The sequence below is a fragment of the Antechinus flavipes genome, chromosome 4, assembly GCF_016432865.1.
Source record: "Antechinus flavipes isolate AdamAnt ecotype Samford, QLD, Australia chromosome 4, AdamAnt_v2, whole genome shotgun sequence".
Classification (NCBI taxonomy): Eukaryota; Metazoa; Chordata; class Mammalia; order Dasyuromorphia; family Dasyuridae; genus Antechinus; species Antechinus flavipes.
In genome coordinates, this window is record NC_067401.1 from 32,076,867 (window position 1) to 32,104,723 (window position 27,857).

Here is a 27,857-nt window from a genome sequence, read left to right on the forward strand (position 1 = left end):
TTGATAACTTTTTGGGCATAATTCCAGATCGCTCTCCAGAATGGCTGGATTCGTTCACAACTCCACCAACAATGCATCAATGTCCCCGTTTTCCCGCATCCCCTCCAACATTCATCATTGTTTTTTCCTGTCATCTTAGCCAATCTGACAGGAGTGTAGTGATATCTCAGAGTTGTCTTAATTTGCATTTCTCTGATCAATAGTGATTTGGAACACTCTTTCAGGGCCATTTATATTTGAAGGAATCAAGCAAAGGTATAAATTCTTGGACTGAAAAGGAATATACTGGTACCTTGGCACTCATCTGCTTCAAAACTCTTCGATGTTCAATGCATTTTTTTTGACATGTGCATTTTTAAAAAGTTTCACTAGTAGTTTCTCAATTTCATGTAAACATACTCTTCAGGATTTATTTTTGCAAGATTTTAAGTTCCAAACTTGTTTCTTCCCTCCTCTCCAAGGCAGTGAGCAATCTGATATAGATTATACATGTACAACCATTTTTAAAAACACAGCCATCTGTATCAGTCATGTGGTGAAAGAAAAATCAGGAAAAAAAAGGGAAAACCACAAGAAAGAAAAAGCAAACCCTCCCCACCCCCCAAAAAAGGGTGAAAAGAGTATGCTTCAATCCACTTTTAGTCTCCATAGTTCTCCCTCGGTGTGCAGATGGCACTTGGCAGACCAGGTCCATCAGAACGGTCCTGGGCCACTGAACCGCTGAGAAGAGCTAAGTCTATCACACTGACCATCACACTGACTCATTGTCACTGTGTACAATGTTCTCTTAGCTCTGCCCACCTCATTGGGCACCAGGTTGTGTGGAGTCTTCCCAGGCTTTATTCAGAGGGGAGGGGGAGCTGCTGCAGCAGTTGGGGGGTGCCTAGCACTAGCTGCACTTAGTTGTCTTGGCTGAGCGTTAGCTGAGAAGGTTGGCCGGGTGTCCTGCCCAGCCCCCGCTGTGCCGCCATCGCCTCCTCCCCATCATCGGCAGCGCTCCGGAGGGTCTGCTTGGGCCGTCCTGGTGGCAGGCGAGGCTGGGGGCAGCTCTCATGGGGTGCTGCGTGGAGTCTGCCGGCTCCTAAAACAGCGGGGCTGGAAGGGGCGCGGGGCGGCCGGCGTGCTCAGTGGGAGCCCGGTGGCTGGCAGGCCTGAGCTCTGGGAGGGGGCCAGAGCCCCCGGGGGCGCTTCTACCTTCCGGGAAGCTTGGAGAGTGCCATGTGGTGGGGAGGGAATGAAGGGCCCAGCTGCTCCAGGAAAGTCAAGAGGGGCCGGCCTGGCTCGTTTGGCCCGGCGTGCTTCTCCACAGCGGGAAGCCCCATGGGCCCTTTTGAGGAATAGGATGGGGAGAAATGGGGAGGCTGTGCAAGTCCTCCTTAATGGCAAAGCTCTTGTGGTGCTCATTGTTTTCACCACTTAGGGGTCTTCTGGAACTAACAAAGACAAGTATCAAGGTACCATGGTTTGTTCTCCTCAAGGCCAAGAGCTTTTCTTCTATGTTAGAGCTTAGCAGTTGCCCAGGAAACCTCATGTCCTGGAAAATAACCGTCTCATTTTGCTTATTTCGCAGTCTAAACAGCTCTATGGACTTTAGAGTATATTGTTTCCAAAACTAGTTCCGGATACGTGTACACTCCCCCCCTCCCCCCATATGTACACAAATGCCTATGTGTATATACACAGAGACATATACTCACACCTTGATATCTGTATACATGCATTAGGTCACATGTGCATTTACACCCACTCACACACCCGTCCCTTGATCGACTCTCCATGTATTGAAAAGTTTGTCTTTTCTTAATTTTTTTTTGTGGAGTGATACTCCGATAAAGTTGTTTTCTCTTAAAGACTTCAATTTAGATTGCACCTTTCAGAGTGTAAAACAAACTAATTTGCCTGACAAATTAGCACTCAGCAACCACCTTTTCTCCATTCCTTAAACACTTCTCTCTTTTGAAATGTCTCCACATCACAAAGGACACACCCTTTCCTTGCAGAGGAGCGTCTTTGGAGGTAACAGCACATTGCGGGAATTGCTTTCCTGTGTGACTTCAAGGTGATAATTTGCAAAGAAAGTTCATTTTTTCATACTTTTTATAAAATGTCATACAATGGAACCCTTTCACCTAGCTTTTCCCTTTCTGTTTTCTGTGGTTCCTTTTTCTCTGAGTCCTTAATATTGTGGTGAGACTCTTCTGAAAATTAGATTCAGAAGGTAAAAATAAGCTGGGAAGAAAAACGAAAATGCAAATAGTCCACATTCATTTCCCAGTGTTCCTTCTCTGGATGTAGCTGATTCTGTCCATCACTGATCAATTGGAACTGAATTGGATCCAAATTTAAATTTTAAAAATTGATTTAGCCATTATTTTATGCAATACCAAGTTGTGGATTTTTTTTTTCCTTCATAATATCATAAAGTTTTTCAGCTTCATAATGTCATAAAATTTAGACTGAAAGGTCAACTAGTGCAGTTCATTTTCATAAATGAGAAAGCAGTGGCCCAGAGGGATTAAGTGACCTGCTGTAAAATCTGCTAGTCTTCCCCTTCCTCCTCCTTCATTAATCTCTTGGCTTATAGTTCTTGCCCTCTAGCTGATGGTGTCCTACATGTTAATTCTTCTGTGCAGTTCTTGCGTTTTCATGTGTTGTAGCCTGTTCACACCTACTGTGTAACTCTCCATAGCCCCCTCCAGACCTTCGGAGACTAACCTTTTATGACTGGACCATAACCAATCAACCAGTAAACTTTTATTGAGCTCTTCCTTCATGCCAGGCACTGTGCTAAGTGCGAGGGATACAAAAAGAAGCAGAAGACCATCCCTGCCATCATCATCCAGCAGGAGAGACATCAGGAAACAAATGTGTGTGAACAAGCTCTGTGTGAGTTTGTAGGGAATTATTAGAAGTAAGAGGGCTTGGGAAAGGCTCCTTGTAAAAGAAGGGATTGTATTTGGGATTCAGAAGAACCCAGGAGAGAGAAATGAGGGGAGAGGTCATGCCAGGTTTGGGGAGTAATCTGAAGAAGTAACCTGGAGCCTCTTGTTCATGGAACAGCCAGGAGGGTCCAAGACTGTGTGCTGAAAAGTAAGGTGTAAGAAGGCTGGAGAGGCTGGAGGTTGGAGTGTGATGCAAGGCTTTGGATCATAATAGCATCTTATATTTGATGCTCTAATAGGACTCTAATAGGAACCATGGACGTTTATTGGGGGTGGGGGTGACACAGCCAGATCTGTACTTTAGTGACCAAATGGAGAATGGGGGGATGGGGACAGGTGGGAAGGACCTGCACCTGATGGGAGTGACAGCGCCAGGGGAGAGGGACACTGACAGCCCTGAGGGACAGGTGGGTGCAGGGAGGGCCTTTGCGGAGCCCGGGGTGACTGCTGGAGTCAGGAGGCCTGGATGAAGTCCTCAGCATGGACGACAAATGCAGGGGCTGTTGTGAGGGTCCAATGGCATCATGTTTGTAAAGTGATTGGCAAACCTTAAAGCAGCAGGGGAATGCTAATTACTGCTAGATGGCTTCTGGACCTTCAGCCCTCTGTGACCTTGGGCAAAGACACCTGAACCTCTGCTTGCCTCTGTTTCCTCAGCTGTAAAATGTGTATATTAAGCACACCTAACTCCCAGGGTGGTTGTGAGGATAATGAGATAATATTTATAAAGAGCTTAGCACAGTGCCTGGCACATGGTAAGCAGTATTTAAAGCCTTTATTATTAAAAAGGCTTTGTTTCAGGGAGAAGGCTGGGAATATATAAAATAGATGTTCAGTTTCCCAAAGGCAGTGCAGCCCACCTTCCTCCTGTTCCCATCTATGCCCTAAACACAGTGAAACACAGAAATGTCACGCAAATGTGCCAACAGGAGCATGTGAAGGGTCCCATCATCTCTAGAAAATCCCTCTGCAGTTTTGCATTGGATGTGCTCTCTCTTTCCCCATTTGGGGCTCTGTTTAATATCAGTGATCAGTCCTCAAACAAAGCGATGGTGTTAAGTCTTTCATGGAATCTCCTAGGTTTTGGCTTATGAATGAGAGATCCCTTGTGGGAGAAAAGCTCAGGGTGACATTTTATTCTGTCCATCTCATGTGCTTTTCTATTGTTAAAAGCCACTAAGTATAGCGGGATAGTTAGCAAGCTGGATGGCAAGGAAACGGCTGGAGAGAAGTCTGCAGTCAGGTGGGTGGGCAGCAGACTTTTTCTCCGGTCCCAAGGAAGGAGTTGAGGCACTGAGAATGCTCCCCCCCCCCCCATCCGAACACGGCCTCTGGAAGGCTGGTTCTGCACTAGCCAGGCTAGGTGGCAATGTGTGATCTGCCATGGAATACCATGTAAGAATCATCCCTTTTCTTTTTGGACCTTCCTGCCCTCAGCCTTTAGGTAGATTATTCTTATAAATTTTTTGTAGAGAAAAGAAAGTAGGCATTGAGTCTGTAGTAATTAATGCTCTTTTGGTAAGCTTTTAAAAAATAATAAATTAATAAATAGGACAAAAATAAAAGTAGTTGTAAAGGAGTTATGAAAAGTGACTATGAATACATTATTAGGGGATCACTAATTGGTTTAACCAAACTTGAAAGCAAATTAAAATTAAATGTCCATACCCTTTGATCCAGAGATCCCACAGATGGGGTCAGTAAAAAAAAGATCTCATCTATGCCAAAGAATTCATAATAGCACGATAGTAACAACAAACTGGAAACAAAGTAGATACAAATGGCTAAACAAATGGAACCTAAATATGACTGTAATGGAATATGACAATGAAGGAAGATCTCAAATAGGGAAAAGCAGAGGAAATAAAGATCAACTGATGCAAAGTGAAATAAGTAAACCCAGGAATACTACATAGACAGTGACTCTAAGAACAACCACAAAAACTGAACTGAATGTTCTTTATCATGATCCACCTGGGCTCATAAGAAAAAAATGTGATGGAAAATTTTACCTTCCTTTCACTGGCAAGATAGGAACCATGGGGATATCTCGTACAGGAGGCTTAACTCATCTCTCTTGGTTAGTTTGCTGAACCTTTTTTCCCCTCTTTGCTCTAAAGGAGATAGGGGAGAAATATACTTGAAAATGTAGGTATTTGTGAAAATAAAAGGCCCTTTTTAAAAAATTCAATGAAGAAAGGTTTTTTTTTTTCTTCATGCCTCTATTTATATTTTCCCCTCTTTTCAGCTCCCTTAAGAACCCGTCTTTCAACATTATGTCCTTCCATAGCAGCCTCTTTTTGTCCTGCTTTAAAACTGCTGCTCTTCCAGCCTTTGATTTCTTCCCTGCCCTCATAATGAGTAGGGCAGTTTGGAAGACGGATGGGAGTTGGGTGAAAGACAAAGTGTTCTGCCCTGAAGATGCCTCTCTCTTTCATGTGCCTGTCTGCCTTAATGAAATCTTCTATTCTTCTTTCCTGGTCTCCTGTGTCTAATAAACCTCTCGGTTCCTGAGGAAGTTAAAATCTCCAATTATATGAGGAATGGCCCTTTGCTAATGAACATTTGTTGTAATTATTTTTGTTTTTTACTCTTGAATCCTATCTTTGCTGCATGTGAAGGACCTAGTCATAGCCACCTTACTTAGTCTTCTAGTGTGAAGAGAGTAGGTCATTTGGGGGTTTCTTGTAGGAGGAACTGAGTGTATTGAATTAATCTGGTAGAAAAATTTAGATAGTTGAGGAATGTTGAGAGCCTGCAAACTAATTACTACATAGAATTTTTAAGTGCCCCTTTGAATATTATTAAAAAAAAACCTACAAATATTCTTTCCTTTTTAAATGCCTAACTTAGGGGGGAAAAACTTGCAGTAGGAAACATAGGCTAGTGGCAGAAAAAGTCACTAGAGCTGGTCCCCTGATGTGTTCTTTCCAGGGAGAAACTTTGGTGGGGTTCAAAGCCCCCTTAGTGGTAAGGGAGACTATTCTTTGGCTCGATCAAGGCCAGGGAAAGGGAAAATGAATAAAAACAATGAGCCAGCCAGGAGAATGAAGGAATAACTTAATGTTTAGTCCTTCCTTAGGTTCTACTAATGGCACAGCATAGAGAAGAAAATCCTGGGTATGTTAAGTGGAACAGTGGACCACAAGATGTTCCACTATGCACACTGGCCTTGGACCCAGAACACTTAGATCTGAGTCTCATCTTTGACATTTATCCGTCTAAGGCATTTAGCCTCTCTGAGTCTTGTTTCCCTAATCTACAAATTAAAATTCTGGAGTATTGAGTCTCACCACAATTTTCATAATAAACCAGAGATAGGTAGTTTAAGAAAGTAATTTATAAGATGCTACATAAATGTGCATCATTTCCTTAGTCATTTCTAGAGTGAATGTCCATCCTCGCAACCCCAGCTCCAATAAGATGACCTTTGCCAGTTCAATCTCATCCTTTCCCCAAGGACCATTATTTTTGCTCAAATCTCTTTCATTGCTCCAAGCACATCCCACACCGTCCTGGATTTAATCATGTTCTTTTCTCTGCCCTACTTAGATTGCTAACTCCTTGAAGGAAAAGGCAACATCTTATTCTCACCATACCTTCCACTTCCAAACTGCCAACAAATATTTGTATCGTTGGGTTGAGTATTTATCCTAGAAATAAATAGAAACTCTTTGTTGACTAGAATCGAAATTTTATGAGTATGTATAGTCTTCTAAAGCTCAACCCACCCAAGTATATCTTCTTGAAGCTAGTGGTAGGATGTTAGTTGAATGGAATGAATGACATAGCTTTTGTTAAATAAGTAGGTGCATTGACATTATCCTTAAAAGACATTCACATTCTTAATTATAAGTGCAATAGAAATAGTAAACATTTAGTAATCATCTACTATATATCATATTGTGCTAAGCACTGAGGATCCCAAGAAAGACAAAAAAAAAATTCCTCATCTCCATGTCCCTCACAGCCCACTCCAAACAAATAAGTTTTGTCGTAGATGAATTAGAGGAAGGCACTAGCTTTAAAAAGGGACCAGGAAAGGCTGCTTTTAGAATTCTGGTGGGAGTGTAGCTTGGGTTAGATGGAGAATTCCCTGAGTTGGAGGACAGCTAGTGAAAATACCTAGAGTCAGGAGGGGTTTGGTATGAGGAACAACAAGGAAGTCAATGTAACTGAATCCCCAAATATATAAGAAGATGAAATGAGAAGATCAGATTATGCAGGGCTTTGGATGCCAAATAGAAGATTTTCTGTTTGTTCCTAGAGGCATAGGAAGTCACTAGAATTTGATGAAAGCGTTATGGGTGTAGTGAAGTAGTTTGATCAGGAGTACTTTAGAAAGACCATTTGAACAGCAAAGGAGAAAATGGACAGGAGTGGGAAATCATATGATTTTTATTAGTTTGATTATTGATATATTCAATTATGCTAATAGTTTTCCTAATATTGAACCATCCCTCCCTTTATGGTATAAATTGTAGGAATAACTTGCTAATATTTTATTTAAGATTTTTGCATCAAAATTCATTAGGGAAATTGATCTAGAATTTTCTTTCTCTGTTTTGACCCTACCTGGTTTAAGTATCAGTACTATATCTGTGTCATAAAAAGAATTTAGTAGGACTCCTTCTTTCCCTATTTTTCCAAATAGTTTACATAGTATTGGAATTAATTGTTCTTTAAATGTTTGGTAGAATTCACAAGTAAACCTGTTTTGGCCCTGGAGATTTTTTCTTAAGGAGTTGATTAATAGTTTGTTCAATTTCTTTTTTCTAAAATGAGACTATTTAAGTAATTTATTTCCTTCTCTGTTAATCTGGGCAATCTATATTTTTGTAAGTATTAAGGTGGTTATATTGAACTCGATGTCTACGGGAAATCCAGTTTAAGGCATGTAATAGACAGTTGGAAGTCAGCAGAATTGAGGGCCGCATCAGTAAATTTGAGAGTGCAGAATGGTGATGAGAACTGAATCTGGGGGAGTTGATGACATCACCAAGTGAAAAAGTATAGAGAAAGAAGAAAAGAGAGCCCTAGGGGATACCACAGGGAGCCCATCCCCCAGGGGACAGAGAAGTGGGCAGGCAGGTGGAATTGGAACTGGGAGAGGAGAGTATCAAGGAAAGGGGAATCCACAGGATGAAAGGTCCAGAAGAAGTCAGGACTGAGAAAAGGCCATCAGATCTGGGGATGTAGAGAGTCTCGGTCACTCGAGAGACAACAGTTTGGGTTGCATGGGGAGCTGAGGCCAGACTCAGAGAGTGAGGAGAAGAAATGGAGGTATCTGGGGTAGAAAGCCTTCTCAAAGAATTTAGCTCCAAAAGGAGAGGGGGGTGGTATTAGCCCCACTCTTAGCAATTATGTCATAAAAGCCACAACTTTTAAAATAGAGTACTGCATGACAGCATTTGTTTTGGTGACAAACTCTGTGCCTCCTTTCATTCAAAATGCAAAGAGATCCTTTCATGACCAAAGATCTTCAAATTATTCTTGGACTTGGCAGATGTATTTACAAATGCCCTGTCATTTTCTACTTCTACAGCAGCAGTTGTTTTCAGCTTATGATCATTTGCTTGAATTCAAGACTTTGAGCAAAGAATAAATAAATTTCTGCCTCTTAAGAGGATCCTAGATTGAGTCAGAAGGAACCTTCCCAGTTATCTGACCCCTGGGATGCACCTAATACAGAGGGGGCACTTGAGGTGACTGTAACAGACTTAAACTTTCCGGTGAGCAGGCCTCTAAAAATGGACTTTATGATCTGGCTTATATTTAATCACTTGAAAGTCATCCCTTTTCTCATTTTTCTCTTCTTTTCCTCTTTTTCTTTCCTCCTCTCTTTCCTTCTGTCTTTCCTTGTTTGGGGGTGGACTGGGGAGATAGACTTCTGATTTCATTAGTCAGCCAGGCATCTGCAATTTATGCAACTGTTCCTTCACTTAAAGTATGGGAGGTTGCCTAGGACACCGAGAGATTAAGTCACTTGGCCAGTAAATGCCAGAAATTCATCTCTCCTTTATTCTTATTAGGCTCTCTATTTAGTATATTATTTTAGCCCATCTCTTTCAGTGTTCCTGTCCTACTTTTTAATTCAGTCCTCTGTTCTCTTTCACAGTTTATTTGACAAGTGATTTGGTTTCCCATTCCCAAGAATTTCTCATAATTACTTGGTTAGATTATAAACTCTTTGAGGGCCCTTATTTATCTTAAGTAGGTTCTGCGTTCCTAAACAATGTTTTGCATATCATCTGTGCTTAATAAAAGTTTGTATAAATTAATTAATTCATACTCTTTTCTTCCTGAGAAATTCTCAGATTTAGTTAAGTGGTCAGGTATGGCCTGTGAGCTTTGATACCTCACTAGAAATTGTTATAATGCTCCCCTTCCTACTTTAATTCTGCCCACATCAGATTCTTGTTTGTTTATCCTTAAATAAAGCTCTTTTTTTTCTCCTTTTTAAGACAAAAAAACACTTCCTGATGTGGTACACAAGACTTTTTGCCACCTGGCTAGTGAATTTTGTTAAATATTTAGCATCTGTTGTACTTCCAGCATGCTAATGTTTCCGTGTTCATTTTAAGGTTTTTAATACAAGTTTATTTCTGTAAACTCAGATCCTTAGAGCAAAGCCCTTAAACTTCCTTCCTAGTGAAATGCCAGGAGCACTGTGCTCCAGCTCTTATGAGGGCCTTTGTCCTTTAGGTCATGAGTAAAGCGGCCAAGAGTCCTTCAGAAGCAGGGCATTATTGGGGTATAAAGCAGTGGTGGATTGAAGATGAAATAAAGACAGCCATTCAGAGGGAGGCCAGGCCATCACTCCATCAGAAGCAAGCCACTCAAAACACTTGGGTTTTTCATGCGACTCTTTAAATTTTGCCCAAGACACCTAGACTAAGGGCTCAGTGAAACACTTAGATCAGCGTAGTGTTTGAGGTTATAAAACGGCATGATTAGGGAGTAAAGACCCCACAGACATTAGTGTAGACTTTTTTATTTCTTTTCCAGATGTTTAATGATGAAAACATACATAAAATACATATTAAAGTTCAGATGCTTTATATTTTTTGCAAGAAAATGAAGCCTTAAGATATAAAATAAACATTTCATTTAAAAAAAAAACTTAACAGGTTAGATTTTACTCAGTTAAGACAGTAAAATAGCAGCAAAGTACCAAGACATTATTTGTGCACTTCTTGTGTTTAGGACAAAGTTACTTCATTAAGATCAGAGTCAGAAATGCAAGACTGGCCTTCTGGAGGGTTTTCTATAATTGAGTCACTGGTTAGACACGAGCATGTTTTTCCAAATTTACATCAGAGAGAGGAGTACTTTGATTAATTTCAGAAAATTCAGGTCCTCAGCCAGTCAGCATGACCATCATTACAATGACGTTGATCATGAAGACATGCGACGCATCTGCTTTCCAGATACTTGCTGCGGAAGGTAGGCGAGAATTAAGAGCTTCGGTGGTTGTCCCCTCCTTCCTTAAGGTGAGAGTTGTGCTTTGTTGAGCCATTTCAGAGAAGCCGCTTGGCATCCCACTCGTGATGCTTAGGGTCATTGGAGTTGTGGAAGATTTCGTGGAATTCGTGACACTTGCATTTAAGACAGTTGCGTCTTGAATATGGATGGTCAGTGTTGCAGCTGCTGCTTCATGGGAATTTGTCTTTCCCGTGGGCAGTTCTTCTGGATAGAGAGCCAGAGGCTTATCAGTGCTGCTCAGGACCACGCTTTTGCCCAGAGTGGCACTTAACGGGGACTCCTTTGTTCGGTATTGTTTGGGTATTTTGGTCACCTTATGTTGGGTTTCCAGACTCAGGGAGCTAATGGCGTCCGTGGCCTGTGTGCTAGCCACAGCAAACATGCTTGAGGTCATTGCGGAGAGGGTGGATTGTTCCGTGTGGTTTTGCCAGGGACTTGTGTGATTAGAACATGGAGACCCGATCACCTGAGCTGTGGTTTCCAACACCCATTTCAGTAAATAGGTGACATTTTGCTTCTCATCACAAGCCCATCGATTGTTGTACAGAGTTATCACTTGCAGCTGAGATAATTGGTCAAAGGCTTGATCAGGAATATACGTGAACTTATTGTTGTGGAGGTAAAGGTGCGTGAGATTTGTCAGCTTCACTAATGTTCCAGGAAGAATTTGGGTCAAAGAATTGTTGGACAGGTCCACTGTCTTAATGTTGGGAGGCATGTTAGTGGGGACTGTCCAGAGTTTGTTACTACTGAGGTTGAGAAACTTGAGGCTAGTGAGTGTGTTTTTGATAAGAACAACCCTTTCCAGCATATTCTTAGAAACATCAAGGCGCTGAAGGTTCCACTGGTAAGCGGTGTCCGACTTGTCCAGAAGTTTGATGGCATTGTTGGTAGCGTACATTTCCCAGAGGGACCTGGGCAGCTGCTCGGGGAGGCGCTCCAGCATGTTGTGGGACACATCGAGGGTCCTCAGGTTGGTGTACTGAGTTAGCTGGTTGTGAAGATCGGTGAAGAGGTTAGAAGAGAGGTTTAAGTGAACAATGTTCTCTTGGAGTCCAGGGGGTAAGAGAGTCAAGTTTCTACCCGAACAGTCCACTCGCCTGTGCTTTTCTGAGCATGTACATTGGTGGGGACAGATACAGAGAATACCAGGGATGAGAAGCAGAAGGACGAGCAGGCAGGGAGACATTTTCAATATCTGATATTCCATCTTTGCCTGGAAACAAACAGAGAGACCGAAATGATATCCTTTCAGCATGCAAATGCAGTGGAGGAATCTGTAATGGTCTCTCTAGCATTAGGCAAAATTATCAATAAACCTCTTTGTTGTTTACTCCTTTTATAATTGTTCCAGTGATTAAACTAACAAAGCTCCCCTTCATTTATAGTCCAAATGCTTAATCCTGCTGTTGGGGCTGTCTGGTAGAAGGAGACTTTCTTTCCTTCTTTGCCTCCTGCAATCCCCCCTTCCCCCCTTCTTTTACCACCCTTCTTCCTTATCTGCCTTCTCGGAGCCCATGTTCTAAAAAAGCATTCTCTTACCAATATACGCTGCCTCATGAGTCCAAGTGAATACTCTTTTCTCATAATGTTTTCTTATCCAGATGGAAAAAATGGCTGTCATAGATCTGTTTTTAAAATCTCTGCAGTAAGGTAGCAGCCGAGTGTGTGTGTGTGTGTGTGTGTGTGTGTGTGTGTGTGTGTGTGTGTGTGTGTGTATGTGATAGAAAATATTTTTAAGATTTTTAAGAAATCAGCTACGATAGAATATAGCTTTGTCAATTTAAAAGGAATGTCTGCATGTTATGAAACATTTTCGGCACTTGAAAACCAGATCTAATATAATCCCCCGGAGCCCCGCACATTACATTGCAAGATATTGTTTTCCTGTATATTCTGGTGTTGATTTTTACCGGAGAACCAGAATTTTTTTTTTAAACAAAACAAATGGACATCAGAACAAAATTTCTCAACTGTCACTGCAGTAAATTTTTGGTGCATGCACTTGCTACCAAGAAATATATTTTTACTCTAATCATTACTTTAAAAGGAAGGAAAGACATATCTCCATCTACCTAGCTTTACCATCTTTTAAGATTAGCTTACCACAGATAGGGTTGTCTTCCACCTCAGCACATCATCTCCCTGTGAGGCTGGAGCTCAAAGGTCGCCCGCTGTGTTCTGGAGAGCAGGGACAGGCTGTGTGCAGGAGGCTGAGGCTTGTGCTCCCTTGCTCAGCCTGCTCAGCTGCATTGTGTCGCTGTGAGCTGAGCCAGGCTCTGGGAACACCTGATCAGCACCACATTGGAGGACTGCAGAGCTGTCACTGGTGCTGACTCCGATTGATTGCAAGGATGCACGCTCCCCAGAGCTGAGGCTGGAGTTTACCTAGGGTAGGGGGAGGTGGGGAGCTGCTGGAGACCCTCCGCTGGCACGGCTCCCACAAGGAGACTCCGGGCACACTCCTGTGAATTAAATGAGATGCCTGTTTTTGTGTTAACATCTGCCTCGTTGAGGATTTTTGTGGTATTTTATCATTGAAAATTAATTTGTCCATATATTCTTGTCTTTCCTTCCGAGGTGTGGCTTTAATTTAGCAGAAGAGTTTGCACTCTTGTACACATGCACACACACACACACACACACACACACACACACAGTGATTTTTGTAGCATTCTAGTCTTCCAAATTTGTCTGCTCGCTTAAATCCTTATCTTCCCTTCCAGGAGGTACCTATTTAGATACGTTTGTGCCAGACAAGGGGAAAATAATGAGTTGTCCCAGCTCATAGTTTCTCGACATACTGAGAGCTACTTTTGAGTAGGAGCACAGGTAGCACCTGTGTCTTGATAAGCATGGTTTAAAAATAAAATGAAATCCATTACAACACACACACACATGTTAAGAGGAGGCAATAGAATATTGTGAAATTTGCACTAGATATTGAGATAGAAAGCCCGGATACAAACCAGGCTCTGCTGTTTACTTCCAGCCCAACATAGAACAAGTCACTTGTTTTCTGTGGTCCTCAGTCTTTTCATCTCTCAAATGGGACAGTTTGATTTTGAGAGGCACTGAGAGTCCTTCCAACTCTAAATCTGGGCTCCTTTGAAAGGCTTTGTGGGAATTTATTTTTTGGGTGGGCAGCTTTTTTGGAAAAAAGACAGATTATCTGTCAGTACTTATAAGGAGAGTGCTTTTTCTTGAAATGCCCCTTTCTGCTGGCTCCTAGTATTGTCTTGAGGGTTTTGCTCCTTTGGATTAAGTGTCCCAAGACACAGATTTTGGGAGGTAACAGGATCTATAGCTCGTAGCAACATTCATTTAACTGCAGAAGTGCAGCTAGCTCAGTGGATTTCCGGTCTGTTCCTGGCTTTAGATATGACCATCTTATCTCTGGTATTGGTGGCTAGGATACAGTGGGTAGGGAGAGCAGGGACGTCTCGATTTGTCTTTGATTAAGATATATTTGTCCTTTGGACATTGTTTCACATTTGGCTATTTAGAAAGCAGTTTAGAGCTTTTGAGAGAGAAAAGAAGAGAAAAGAAATTGACTGGGGCTGGAGTAGCTTTGACTCTCCCATATACTGTAGCTCATGAGGTAGCCTGGCAAGATGTCCAGGTTTAGCTCCCATCTCAATTCCCAGCCCAGAGATACTGCACTATCTTTCTGTAGCACTTGGAGGAACTCATTTGGGTCATAAATTTATGTTCAGGATCCAGGCCAGGTAGGAATATGCTAGCTTTTTATTTGATTTTTTTTTAAAGCTAAAAAGGGAAAAAAAAGATTTTTTTTTGATCTACTTTGCAAAGAAAAGCTACATTTGTTAAGCCAAATACTTCAGAATGCTATTTGCCATGGCTATTATATCATGAGATCTGTTTTATGGCTGATTCTTCTGCTGTCTATTAAATGTGCTCATTGATAGAATTTGGTAGTATCAAAGTCAGCCAGCAAGTATAGATTTCTAAGTGCAGATTAGCAACATTGCCTCCATGTCGGTGCCATGAAACAGCCATTTGTTATTGGGAGTTTATTCCTTTAGGCTAAGATGGTGAGGAATCCATCTCAGTTTTTAATTTTTTTGCTTTAGCCACTCTTTTGAAATTTAGCTGCGACAAAAGATCAGTTGTATTAGTAGAATAATCCAAAATAAGAAATGATGCAGGATATTATTTTCAGAAGTAAATTATCCTGATTCAATTACTGTAAGAAGCTGATATTCCTCAAGCTCAGTTTTGAAATCTGTAACATTAGAAAGTTTTTATTGATTGGCACCCTCATAAGTGAATTGGAGTGAAATACTCAGTCTTTTGACTCTTAATTGAAGTTCTTTAAGTGGTCATTGATCCTGGGAGGCATCTAGTTTTCATTTACAATAATCTTAGTAGAAAGTATCCCAAATATCTTAGTGCAGCTTAAAATTGCACTGAGACATTGGGGCATCCAGTATTCAATATACTTATTTCTAATCATGGCTTTGTGCTTTTCCATCTTTAGATTTTTTTTTTTTTTTTTTTTTTTGCTGAGGCAATCAGGCCTAAGTGACTTGCCCAGGGTCACACAGCCAGGAAGTGTTAAGTGTCTGAGACCCGACTTGAACTCAGGTCTTCCTGACTGCAGGCCTGGTGCTCTGTCCACTGAGCCACCTCGCTGCCCCATCTTTAGCTTTCTTTAAGGTAATACAGAATTCTCAGAATGGGATAGGGAAGTACTTATGTAAAAAAAAAAATTAAGATGCCAAAAAAATTGTTTTTTGACTAGGCTAATGTAAAGTTGTATGCTTGAAAGTTCTCTATCTATGCTAGCCACAATGGTGGCTATTTCTTCTTTTGAAAATTGTTCATTTTCTGGACAACGACTCATACATGTTTTGGTGTCAGTTGCCTCTGTGTCTTGGATATTTGACTTCTGGCTTCTGTGAGAAAGCTGTGGGTAAGAAGAATGGGGAAAGGGAAGGAACTCCCTCTCAATAAGGAGGAGAGATTTGGACCGGTGAAGGCACTCAGAGATCATCTGGAATAGGAGGAAAATCTTCAGAACTAGATAATGGCTAAAATTTTGCTTTGGGGTTGAAACAGGATGCTAAAAGACATGAAAAAGAATGGAGGAAGGTTCTAGAGGGTCAGGAAGGCAGAGGAGAGGGTCCTGCTGGGAATGAGGGATGGCAGGTGCTCAGCAGGCGGCAAGAACCCAGCCCCGTCAGGGACGCTTCTGGGGGAACCTTCCGAGCCTCGTCCGAGAGAAGCCTCATTCCCAGGTATTGGAAGACCCAGAAAGCCGCTTTTAATGTCTGACTTACTGGAGACATTGATTCGTCTCGCCATTCTTCATCTTTTATTAAGTTCTTTGTAATCAGGGTCGTTCTCTGGGCCAGAGGCAGAGATTTAGTGAGGGCTCTCAGGTCCGTTCTGGTTCTCAGTCTGTGGTTTTTACTTGGGAGGAAACTGAGGCCGGAGACGACAGCCGTGGCCTCAGCTAGTGGGTCAGCGCGCCTGCGTCCGAGCTCTTCTTTGCCTGCCCCGGATTTCCCCAAACTTGAGAGGAAATGAGTTTTCTTATTTCTCCACAGCCCTGGGCCCTGTTGCCCAGTTAATAAACAGGCATTTATTAAATGCTGTTCTATGCCGGGCACTGTGCTAATTGATGGGGACACAGAGAGATAAAAGGAAATGGTCCTCGTGACAGAGAGGTTCATCTGAGTAAACACATGTCCCCAAAGCTGGGGGAGGGGCCGGGCCGAGACAAGGCCTCCTGGGGGAAGTGGCCTCAGAGCCGAAAGGGGAAGGAGGCCGGGCGGGGGAGAGGTGGAGGGGAGGCTGAGGGGGAGGGCCAGAGAGGGCCGACTGGGGACCTGCTGGGGCAGGAAGGAAAGGGGAAGGGGCTCAGGCTTGTGGAGGCTGGGGGCTTTCTGATCCTAGAGGGAATTGGGGGAGAGGGGCCACACTCAGACCTGAATCTAACAGTCACGGGGAGGCTGGATCAGGCCACAGATGCCAGGGAATGATGAGGCCCATGGGGTGGAAAGCCCGTAGAGGCAGAGAGGGGAGATGGGATTTCCCAAGAGTCAGCCTTGCCTGGGGTTCTGGCCTGGCCCCCCTCACCCAGAATGCTGCAGGGCCTTGGGGGCGTGGTTTGCTGGGGAGTTAGTGTGGCCTAACGGCGATCTGCGGCCCTCACCTCAACACACCTGTGGCCCAGGCTGCTGAAATCTCAGCTGGTGGGCAGACAAGGCCTGTCTGAGCTTCCGGGGCTTCCACCGGGCCCAAGGGCTCAAATTCTACCTGTGATGGCTCAAACCGGAATTAGAGCCCAGGGAACAATCTGCTGCTGCTAGTCATGTTGATTCATTTCTAGTCATGTGGTACTTGAATCATCTCCTTTTTGCCATGTTACTAAAATAAACTTTATACTGTGGATTTTGCATCTCTAATTTTGTTTCCTCCATGTTGTGCTTTCATCCTGCCTGGCTTTTCTTATGTCCTGTCTTAATTTTTATTTTCCTGCATTTATTTCTGCAGATTTCAACAAATATTTCTACTTTGGCCAATATGCTCCTCTGCTGCGCTAAGGAAAAAAAAAGGTTCATCTGCAGCAAGAATAAAACTTATTTTTCTCCTCTTTGCTATGAATTCTTATAAAACTTCTTCCTACAAATCCAGGGAGAAAGGTGGACAAAAGTCTCAATCTTTCCAAAGTCAGTACTAGTTCCTATCTTCCCCAACTCAGAGTTTATATCACAGTTATTGTGTGTCTCTTCTCTGTCATAAATTTTTGGGGAAAGGGGAGAAGTAAAAAAGAAATCATTTATGATTTGCATTTATGCAAAAAAAACCCCAACTAACTTTGGATATAAAATAAGCAGAGCTAAAGCTTAACTTTAAGGTAGTTCCAGAGACAAACAGATCTTTATTCCTCCTTAGATTACTCTGGAAATTTATCATTAATGCCTCTGTTCACTGTTATGTTAATCTGAAATATGAAGGATTTTTGATACAAGTGAAAGAATCTTTGTACAATCATGAGTATTCAGGTCAAGATCCCAGCATGAGGATTTGAAGTGTGAGCAAGATGTGAGATAGATGTAAAACCTGAAAAAGACATTCTTAGTAATGGTACTTGACAAGATTGAAAGTTGGCAATGATTTGTGTAACATGAAGATGACTAAGAGATTCTCAGCATGGAAATGGATGTTCGTGAAAGTTTGAAGAAGAAATCTTAGAAGAGAGTGACCTCCAAGTACAGCACATGTTTCTCTGATATTATTATGGGGGCCATTTTGTGGAAATAAACTTTAGATAATCTTTCTAGTCATATGAAGGTAGATTTCCCTTAAAAAAATACAATTACCTTAAATCAGTCATTGACCCAAAATGCTTGCTCCTTCAGGACTTATTACTAGTTAGCGTTCTATCAATTTATTAATAAACTGACTATTCTTCTAATTCAGAAGCTAAAGCAAAATACACAATTGTGATTATGGCAGAACACAACTCAGGGTAGTCTCTTGTTCTTCCACCAGAGGTGTGTAAAAGGAAATAGGCTCTGAGGGTGAGTCTTTCCATTCTAGACATGAAACAAAACCTTATGACTCAATTTTGAACCATCTGGAGATGTTGATGTGGTTGGAATTGTTAGTCTTACAGGAAATACCTGGCAGATATGGAGATGAGGCAGTATTTACACTAATAACTTTCATTTTTGATAGTGCTTTTACTTACAGGCCCTTTCTTCACATCCACTCTTTGAGTTTAGGAGAACACATGTTGTTTCCATATTAAAGGTAAAGACTTGGTGAGCTTCCCTGTGATTTATGGGAGCCTCCTCAGCTAGCTAATAAATGGACCAATGAGGCATGACAAAAATCATCTTCTGGAAATTCTAGGATGAAGAAGCCCAATCAGGAATATTCACAGGGCCTACAAATCATTTACTGTAAGGCTTCTCCTGTATTGAGACAAGAGTTGCCATCCCTGGGAAATGACCCAGTTTATAATTGCAATCTGAGAATTTTGAAAGCTATTAATCATTTCTTTAGATGATCCAGGTACATAGAAAAGTTTGAGAGGTTGTATCTTTGAATTCTTCTTTTTTATTCAGAAGAACCCAAATGTTTTCCCAGTGAAGTGAAACAAAGCATTTTGTGGAACTTTACTACATTTTTAGCATTGTTTTTGACTCAGTATATGTTGTGGGTTAATGGAAAGCTGATTTTTCTGTTAAGTGTGTGACTCATGAGTGTCTACTAAATTCAAGGTTTTTTAAATTTAAAGGATATATGTTTTTCCCTCTGTAGGGACACATCTCTAAAATTCTGACAGTAGTAAAAAGATAAGATTGATTTACCAAAATTAAATTTCCATTCATTCTTTCAAGAGCTTATTTTTCATAACAATGTATATTTAAGAAATATTACGTATTTCTGAAATAGCTAAGTCACTGAAGACAGATGCTATATTTAAAATGTTTTAATGAAATTAAAGAAATGGATATAAACATATTAGAAAATAATGTCATCTTGCAGATAACTTCTAAGAAATTTCGTACAAGCCCTTTTTTCTATTGTAAAGATGACAACTCTCTTGTAAAACTGAACAGAGAGCTATTAACTTTAAACATTAAATAGATATTTTCTATGCTTTGAAATTTAGCAGTTAGATACAGTGCCAAATTCAGCAAGTAGTCAAGTATCAGAAAAAAAAATTTCTGCTGTAGGGGAAGCACTTTTTAATATTTACATGAATTTAAGAGCATTTTAAGCAGATTGAATGGAAATCTAAGTTGGATGGCAGTTCATTCAAAAGAAAAAAATAAAGCTAGTCTTTTTAAGAAGTCTTCACATCAGCAAGCTGTGATCATTTACAGTAATTCCTCAGGTGGTGGTGGCAGCAGCAGCGATTCATCTAAGGCTTGTTGACTAGAGTCAGAAGGATTAGGAAATTGGGTCTCTAAAGTGGGTGAAACTGAGTCGTGGACCTCTGCGTTGTCCTTCTCCTGGTCTTGGAGGAGAACTTCTGGAGGAGGGGGCAGTAGGGAAGAGTCGGGGAGAGGAGGGAATGAGTCCACAGGGGGTGGGAGATGAGAGAAATCAGTGTCAAGTAAGTTAGCCGAGTCAGGCTTCTGATTTTCTGGCCCATCTAAGTCCAGAAGGGGAGGAACTGCAGTCGATTCCAAGTCCTCTGAAGAAATAGCAGTGCCCACTGTCGATCTATCGGCGCTCTCCTCTGATGTCCCATTTGGTTGGTTTTTCACTTTCTCTAAGTCAGGCTTAGGACATTCATCAAAATTTTCACTTGAGTCAAACAATTTCACATCTAAATCATCTGCTAACAGCATGTTTTTGTTTGGTTTCCAGATCTCAAGTGAAACGATAGATGAACGTTTTATGGATTTTCCATTTTCTCTACTGTAGTCCATACACATATCAGGAGTCTCACCATCAGCAAAGGGAGACCGGCCAGCCCAGTTTTGGTCATTGAGGATTGGTTTTCTAAAGCATTTCCAGAGCAGAATTATAACTATAGCACCTATCATAAAACTCAGAATTGTGCCAATTAGCACAGCAGCCACGGAATTGGCGGTAGAGCTTTGAAATTTTGTTGGGGTGGGATTGCTATTTTCTTGGTGGAATCCTGGAGTAACAACTGTTGATGCTGAATCCCTGGGGGAACTGGGGCTAGATGATGCTGGTGGTTTCTTGGAGGAGCTGGGGACCGATGTTGCTGGTGGTTGCCTGGGGGAGCTGGGGCTAGATGTTGCTGGTGGTTTCCTGGAGGAACTCTGCACCGGTGTTGCCGGTGGTTGCCTGGGAGAGCTGGGGCTAGGTGATGCTGGTGGTTCCTGGGAGGAGCTGTGGACCGATGTTGCTGGTGGTTCCTGGGAGGAGCTGTGGACTGGTGTATCTGGTGGTAGGTTGGGGACAGATGAATGGCTAGTGGAATTGGGGGCAGCTGATTCTGGTGACTGACTGGAGGAGTCAAGTCTGCGTGATTCTGGTGGCTGGCTGGTGGAATTGAGTACAAGTGATGCTACTTGTGGGTTGGAGGACTTGGGGACAGATGGCACTGATGTTTGATCCGAAGACTTGGGGATGGATGATAAAGATGATTGTCCAGAGGAAGTGGGAACAGTTGGTGCTGCTAGTGACCCAGTAGACCCAGGAACAGATGAAGTTGGTGGTTGTCCTGAAGAAGTGTTGATCAGTTTTAATGGTTGACTGAATGGGATCTCTGTTCCGTTTCCAGAATTAGCTGATATATCTGATGTTGATGATTTAAAAGTAGTCTGAGGTGAAACTGCTGATGAATAAGTTTGTGCCTCTGTCAGAGTTGGGTTTGTTAAGAACCCACACAAGAGCATTATGATGAAATGTTTGGGATCCATTTCAAAAGGTTAAATCATAACAAGGTGATTTTTTTCCCACTATAAAAGGAAACAAAGGGGGACAATTAGCTCTCATTTTGGGGTGGGATGGAGTTATAGATTTTTAAAATCTCTATATTTAGAGGTGACACGGTGAGATATCACTGAAGCACTGTATGCCATTTATTGAGGACTAGTGTATGGACCTGCTCGTTGTCAAATTGACTATGACTATGAGATGCTGTACTTCTCAACCACACAAAAGTGATTTTCCATGTCCAGTGAGCATAATACTCAAGCCTAGGAAAGGTCAGATCCTTAAAGTATTTGTGATACACTGAAAATGAATGCAGAGAGCTGCCACATGTCTCATTGCACAGTGAGTGTCCCCAGTTGGTATTCACTCACAGCCCTTGCAGTGTGTGGGGTTCACTTGTCCCACCCAGTAGAATCTGCACTCGGAAGCACCAATGACCCCCCATCTCATCCCTGAGGCCAGTGGCCTGATGCTGTTGATGCATCTCTACTGGCCTTCACTTGACTGCTCTCACTACTCTTGCTTATCCATCCAAACTGCTTTTCAAGAGTCATCTAAATGGTCCAGTAGTCAGAGCGCCGGCCCTGGAGTCAGGAGGACCTGAGTCCAAAACCAGCCTCAGACACTTAGCATTTACCAGCTTCGTGGCCCTAGGCAGGTCACTCAACCCCAATTGCCTCTCGACACACACTCCCCTCACGCTGCCTTTTCAAGTTCTCTGGCTCTAGGCTGGCTTCATTTCTACTTTTTAATTTCAAATCCATCAAGACTCGGCTTGATTCCTACTTCCAACAGAGCTCGTGGGGCTCTCACCTCTTCATTTTGCAGATGGGAAAGCATAGTCCCCCTGAAGTTCATTGATGTCTCCAGACTTGCCTCCTAGGCCTTAATTTCAGAACCAAGGCCCTTGTTGCCTTCCCTACAGAGCCATTCATTGCAAAGGGTTACCTCTGGATCCTACTGTCCCTAGACCTGCCCTCAATTCTGCTCCTTCCCCACAAGCTCTCTGGAAAGGGAGGAAGGGAATTTGAATGAAGCCATTTCCAAAACAGCCTGAAGTGAACTCCTTGAGCAATCTCAGTATTATAATTCCTTTGGGAACTGATCATGCACTGACTTAGGACATTGCAGGAAAAAGACAAGACACACCCACCCTCCTCACCCCAGCACAACTCAACTCTTAGAGAAGTAGAACTGTCAGACAGCACGTATAAAAAACCGTTCTCTTCGGCCTTCCCTTCTTCCCTCCATTTTATTCCTCCATTATATTTATTAGGATGCGATATTCCATATAGTAGATGCATAGGAAATATTTTCTTTAATCTGGGTCACTATTTTAACCATATCACTGCTTATCAATAGTAATAATAATCATAAATATTTATATAGCAACAGAGGTTTACAAAATGCTTTATAAATGGGACCTCATTTGATGCCTATAACAAAATGATAATGATAAGAAGTAAACTCTTATTTTCCCCATTTTACAGATGAGACAAATACAGGTTAGGTGGTTTCTGAGAGTCATATTTATATAGCATCAGAGGTTTACAAAATGTTTTATAAATGGGACCTCATTTGACTCCTATAACAAAATGATGATGCTAAGAAGTAAACTCTTATTTTCCTCAATTTACAGATGAGACAAATAGAGGTTCGGTGGTTTCTGAGAGTCATATAAATCTGAAGCTGAATTTGAACTCGGGACTTTCTGACTCCATGAACAGCACACTCTATCCACTGTCTCATCTAGTGTCCTAGTAACAAATATTCGTTGAACACTCAGTACTGGGTGCCATTTGCACCAATAGCACCACCCAGGCCCTGTGGTCGGTAATGGGATTACAAAGACAGAAATGCAATTGTTCTGCTCTCAGATGCTTTATTCTATATTAATGCCTTTAAAAATTCAAGCTAGCTTTGAGGGTCATAGAACCTTGCATTAATTCTGACAGAGATCTTGGAGATCATTTAGTCCAACCCTTTAAATTTATAGTTGAGGAAACAGGCCTTGAAGGATGAAGGACCTTGCATGTGGTCCTAGAGGTAGCCAACCTGAATCTGAGCCTTGGTCCTTGAACTCCCAATCCAGCCTCTTCCCAGGGCCCTAGTCCTGTGTTGTGAACTTCTTTGATCAAGAGGAGACACCCATTCTAACTATTGATTTCCTCAAAATGTTGCTATCCCTGTGGACGTGAATGATAAAAAAGTTGGCTTCTTTGGGAAACATTCCTGGCAGTTCTTGAACCAACAGAAAATAACCACGTGAAGTTTTAGAAGTACATTCGGCCATTTTGGCCAAGTATTTGCCATTTTGTGGTTTTACTTAAAAAATAAAATGAAGCAGAATATTCTTTGTTTCGGTTAACAGAAAATTCATTATAAGGAAAGCACTTAACGGCAAAGTTAGAACAAATAGCTTCTAAGGAGCCTATTCAAATTGATAGGATTCTGTTTTATGTTCACATCCTTTCTCGTCAACAGGAAAGTAGAAATAACCACAGCTTTGTGAAAGCAATTATTTCCTTCACCATTAAAGCAGTCTCCCTGCTCTGGTCCAGAGCCCTGTTTCTTTCCCCCCTCTTCCACTGCCTATTTTGCCGTGGACTTTCTAACCTATATGTACTGTTTTACTGACATTAGTGAAAAGCTTGGTGATTTTTATCAGGAGATAAAGGGCCACCCTGAACCCCTGAGATGATTGCCATTCTCCTTGTGACCAGCTGCCTAAATACCAACATAGATGGTGTCATATGGGGTCTCCCAAGAGCCTTCAGCTGTTTTCACAAAGTCAGAAGCGGCAGAGCACAAATCGGCCCCTTGGCTGCCTCTGTGTAACCCTGGGCTTGGGAAATGTGGGCAAAGTAAAGGAGCTCAAAGGTGCCCCTTGGCACTAACTGAGCCAGAAAGAGGAAACTGTTCAGGGTCAGAGAACTGAAAAAAGCGTTTCGATTAAGCAGGTGTTTATTCAAGCATCTGCCGGACAGTGCAGGAGAGGGAAAGGAACAAGGAACATCTGTCATCAGCTGTTTGTGAAGCACCTACTATGTGTCAAGTGCTGTACAAAGAGGATATAAAAAAGGAAGGAAAGAATTTTAAAAATAACTCAGAAATGTGTGAAATGAGGAAAGCTCCTGAAGAGGGATGAAGTTAAAATAAGTCAGCTTCTGTGAATCCTCCAGCTGAGATGAATCTCCTGCTTTGTCCCTATCATGATTTGTACCGTGTAATTACACTTATTTGTGGATCCTCCCAGAGAGTATAGAGTCCGCCATTACCTACCATCTTGTGGCCCCGATGTAATAGGCTCATGATGGTGTATCTCTCAAGGAGGGGATTCACTTGGGGGAACATGGGAAATGTGGTCAAGAAGAAGCACATATGGGGGAGGGGAAGGGGGAGGGGTGGGCAGCTGAGGTCAGTGACTCCCAAATGAAGGTTCTAGGGAATCTCGTGTGTTTTTCATAACAGATCTCTAGTCCCACCCTGCTAGCTGCTTGGGGGGGGGGCACTCCCTCCAAATCCCCCCCCCCCCACACACACACACAACAAAACAAGGCAAGAGCACAATAAAATGGTCAATAGCCTATGGCCAAGATACAGTAGCTGTGAAATAAGGTTGGGAATATGTGGAGAAGAGTTGCTCTAGTTATCATGAACATACCAGGGTAAAATAGAGGGAACTGGTGGCACAGTGGACAGAACCCTGGGCTTGGGGTCAAGAAGACCTGAGTTTAAATGTAGTTTCAGATACTTATTAGCAATATGTCCCTGGGAAAGCCACAGAACCTCTTTGCCTCAGTTTCCTCATCTTTAAAATGGATAATAATGAGGAAAAAATTGTCAAGTGCTTATCAAAGTGCGGGGCACATAATAAAGGTAGTTATTATTGCAGCTATTATTGCAGCTATTATTAAATGGGTTGAAAGTACAGTATTAAATCAGTGATATACATTTATATGAGGTATTGGCGTAGACAGTAAGAAGAGCCTCTTAAATATAATTGTGAAATATGGAGAAAACATTTAAAATCTTCTTCTGGAGAACGGAAGAGAAATAAGACATGGAGGGAGGGTCAATTAGGTGCAGGTTTTGCTGTAAAGATGGGAGGTTTGGTTTTGGTTTTGGTTTTTTGGAGGTTCAACTCTGTGATTCTGTAAGAATATCTCCTTGGAACATGACCACGAACCACCATAACTTTTCTAATGTATCAGTTTGGGTCATTTTATTCAGTTTGGACATTCTGTAAAGCATAAGTTTTATATGTTTAGCATCAGTTTAACATTACATTGAGGTTGGATCAAGCTAGGAATAGTTTTAAAAATAGAATGAAAACATCTTTAAACACTGCCTAAATTTTAGATTGATATTTTAAAAGAATCTGAAAACAGGGAAAACACTCTAGGGAAATAACTCTTTGATGCTTCTAAATCAACAATTTAAAGAGAGAGATGCAAAAAAAGCTCGAATATTGGAATTTTAGAACAAATTTGGATGTATTAGGGATTTTTCAGCTTCACATATAATCTTCTGTTTGATCACATAGGTGGAAATTTACAAGAATGTGAATTAAAAATTAAATTTAAAAAATTTATGGAAAGAATTTAAGGAGCATTTATGCTCTTATGGCATTTATGGGCAGACATGATAGGAATATTTTCTTGTTCTTATGAAGTGGATTTAATTAATTTCTGATAATTCTTACTATTTTATAAATAATTTTATAGAGCATTTTTTCAGATTAAAAAAAACTGAATTATCTTGTAATGTCCAATTCCCTCAGAACAAGCATCTTTATTGCCTAATTTTTTTAATATTTACTTATTCCAAAATTAAGTAAGTCAACAGATGTTAACTGCAATGGGGATTTTTACAAAGATTGTTTTGTTTAATACTCTGTGGGTTAGTTCTCTTTACCTTCTTTCTATGTAGATTGGGGGAATTCAAAAATGGATTGTTTAATTTGATCACTAAAAAGCAGTAATAGAACCATGAGCAAAAATACACTCTCTCTAACTTTGTCTTTAGAAATTCTGATCAGCATCCAGGGATCAGAGCAATAAGCATCAGGTAACTATTTTGGTAACTGGTACGCCTCTGAATAGTCATCTAATGACAAAGAACTCTTGGTCCAATTTAGGAAGCACTGGATTGCCCCATCCTTTCCTCTCAATTTATAGATGAGGAAATTTGCCTAAGATTGTACAGTGGCTCAGCCTCAAAATGCCAGGATTCTGTGAGGATTTGGAGGAAGGCAGCCAGGGGACTGACAGAACCCCCTCCAGAACCCTTGGGGTTTGGTAGTGCCTTTCCCAAGGAACTTATAACATTTGCCCTTTCTTTTCTTCAATTGTATCTGCACATAATCGCCACGGCATAAGCTACAAAATTTAGTTTGGGCCAGAAAAGACAATGATAAATAATTTATTGATAATTTGGTACTTAGATTTATTTCTTTTGAAGACTTAAAAAATTAAGTGAAAGGAATGTGAATGTCCTCATTTTCTGGTTGTGGATTTTGGTCATTTTTAAGTAACAATAGTCAGTGAGAAATTTTAAGATTCTGAAATATCTCAAACCAAAGTTCAACTTTACAGGAAATAAAATATCACATTCTCCATGTTTGGCCCTGTTTTCACTGCATATGATCATATTGATCCTATTCTCAGCTAGTTTATTTAGGTTATCTGCTCTTGGAAATTTTTATGTCTTTAAACAAGTAAAGTTTGTTAATAAATTGCAGGTGAGTGCCTCCTGCCACTCAAGTAAAGCCTTCCTAGAAAAGTTCCTTAAAGTTATGGATATTTTTCACCAAAATTGCTTCTGACAGCAGAGCTCATCAGCTGATTTTCTTTGCTTCCAGTATGATAAACACCAAAAGAAATGAATTTAAAGCCTCATCAGCTCATCCATTGTAGTTAATAAAACCAGTTTTATCATCTTCCAGGCCAATGTAGAATACCAATTCTTAATGTTAATAGGAAATCAATGTAAAAACAAAGCTAAACCCAAAGATAAATGCCCATGTGAAAATGGCTGCTTACCTCAGCTGCACCTCTCTTGTCACCAAGGGATGAGCATTGGAGCAGTTTGACGAAGAAAGCAGAAGTCGTTGCTGAGCCCAGCCTAAGATGGGGTCTGTGGAGAGGCGTGAGGTGGAGGAGCAGGAAGTGAAGTAACTCTTGCTTCAGGCTGTGTGGAGAGCAACCCAGAATGACAGGATGTCATCGAGCTGGGCACCCACCCGGTCCCCCGAGAGCCTTGTACGCCCCGGGGAGCCACCGGCAAGCAGCTGCCTGGTCCTCCGTGTCTAGACATACCCCCTTCATGGAACGGGAAAGGCCACTGGGCTGTGGGCTCCTGCCTCTGACTTCCTTCTCTCAGGAGCCTGGTGCCATGTTCTTGTCATCTGACTGATCTGAGATCATCTAAAATTGATGTTTTATTAACAATGTGACTAACTCTCATTAAATTTTTTTGGCCAATTAAGCTAGCAGTCAGAAGAAGAGTAATATCTGGTGCTATTAGAAAATAGGGGAGATGAAGTTGTTAGAAAAAGACGTCTACCTGTCAAGTTTGACAGTTCCCAAAGAGCTAGTGAAGGTTACATCAGTCAAATGGGCAGTTGAGCACTGTGACACCTGGTGGTTTTTAATCAACATTCACGACAAATGAGTAATTATAAATGCCCTTGGTGGGAGGGAAATATTCCATCTTAGTGTAAAGGATATTTGACCTACAAAGTACCTTTTCGTTAAACTTGCAATAAGAAATTGTCCTGATTCCTTTATTTCAGCTAATCTTAATATTTTCAGTATCACTCTTTTAAGTGTGCCCAGAGGACCCGAGTTCTAATCCTGGTTCTACTACTTAGGACCTGTGTAAGCATGGACAAAACATGTCTCGGCCTCAATCCATGATGACCGAATTGTCACTTTGGGCTCTTAAGGAGTGGTCTAGAATTTCTAGGGCAGGAACCCTTAATTCAAAGTTTGGTTAATTTGTCTCTTAAAAATATTTTGATAACTA

The 27,857-nt window shown here is 41.5% G+C and overlaps 3 protein-coding genes across 3 annotated transcripts in view; 1 reads left to right on the forward strand and 2 right to left on the reverse strand.

Moving 5' to 3' along the window:
* The window catches only part of NF1 (neurofibromin 1), a 236,938-nt gene that overhangs the window by 159,975 nt on the left and 49,106 nt on the right, over positions 1-27,857 (forward strand). The gene's annotated exons all lie outside the window — the stretch shown is intronic.
* On the reverse strand, positions 9,921-13,013 carry OMG (oligodendrocyte myelin glycoprotein). Its single transcript, XM_051992367.1, has 2 exons — positions 12,534-13,013; positions 9,921-11,643 (listed from the first exon to the last, which is right to left on the reverse strand). Exon 2 carries the CDS (start codon positions 11,635-11,637, stop codon positions 10,303-10,305), a length of 1,335 nt encoding a protein of 444 aa, XP_051848327.1. The 5' UTR covers positions 11,638-11,643; positions 12,534-13,013; the 3' UTR covers positions 9,921-10,302.
* EVI2B (ecotropic viral integration site 2B) lies at positions 18,499-26,968 on the reverse strand. The gene is made up of 2 exons (XM_051992366.1): positions 26,873-26,968; positions 18,499-20,851 (listed from the first exon to the last, which is right to left on the reverse strand). Exon 2 carries the CDS (start codon positions 20,810-20,812, stop codon positions 19,289-19,291), a length of 1,524 nt encoding a protein of 507 aa, XP_051848326.1. The 5' UTR covers positions 20,813-20,851; positions 26,873-26,968; the 3' UTR covers positions 18,499-19,288.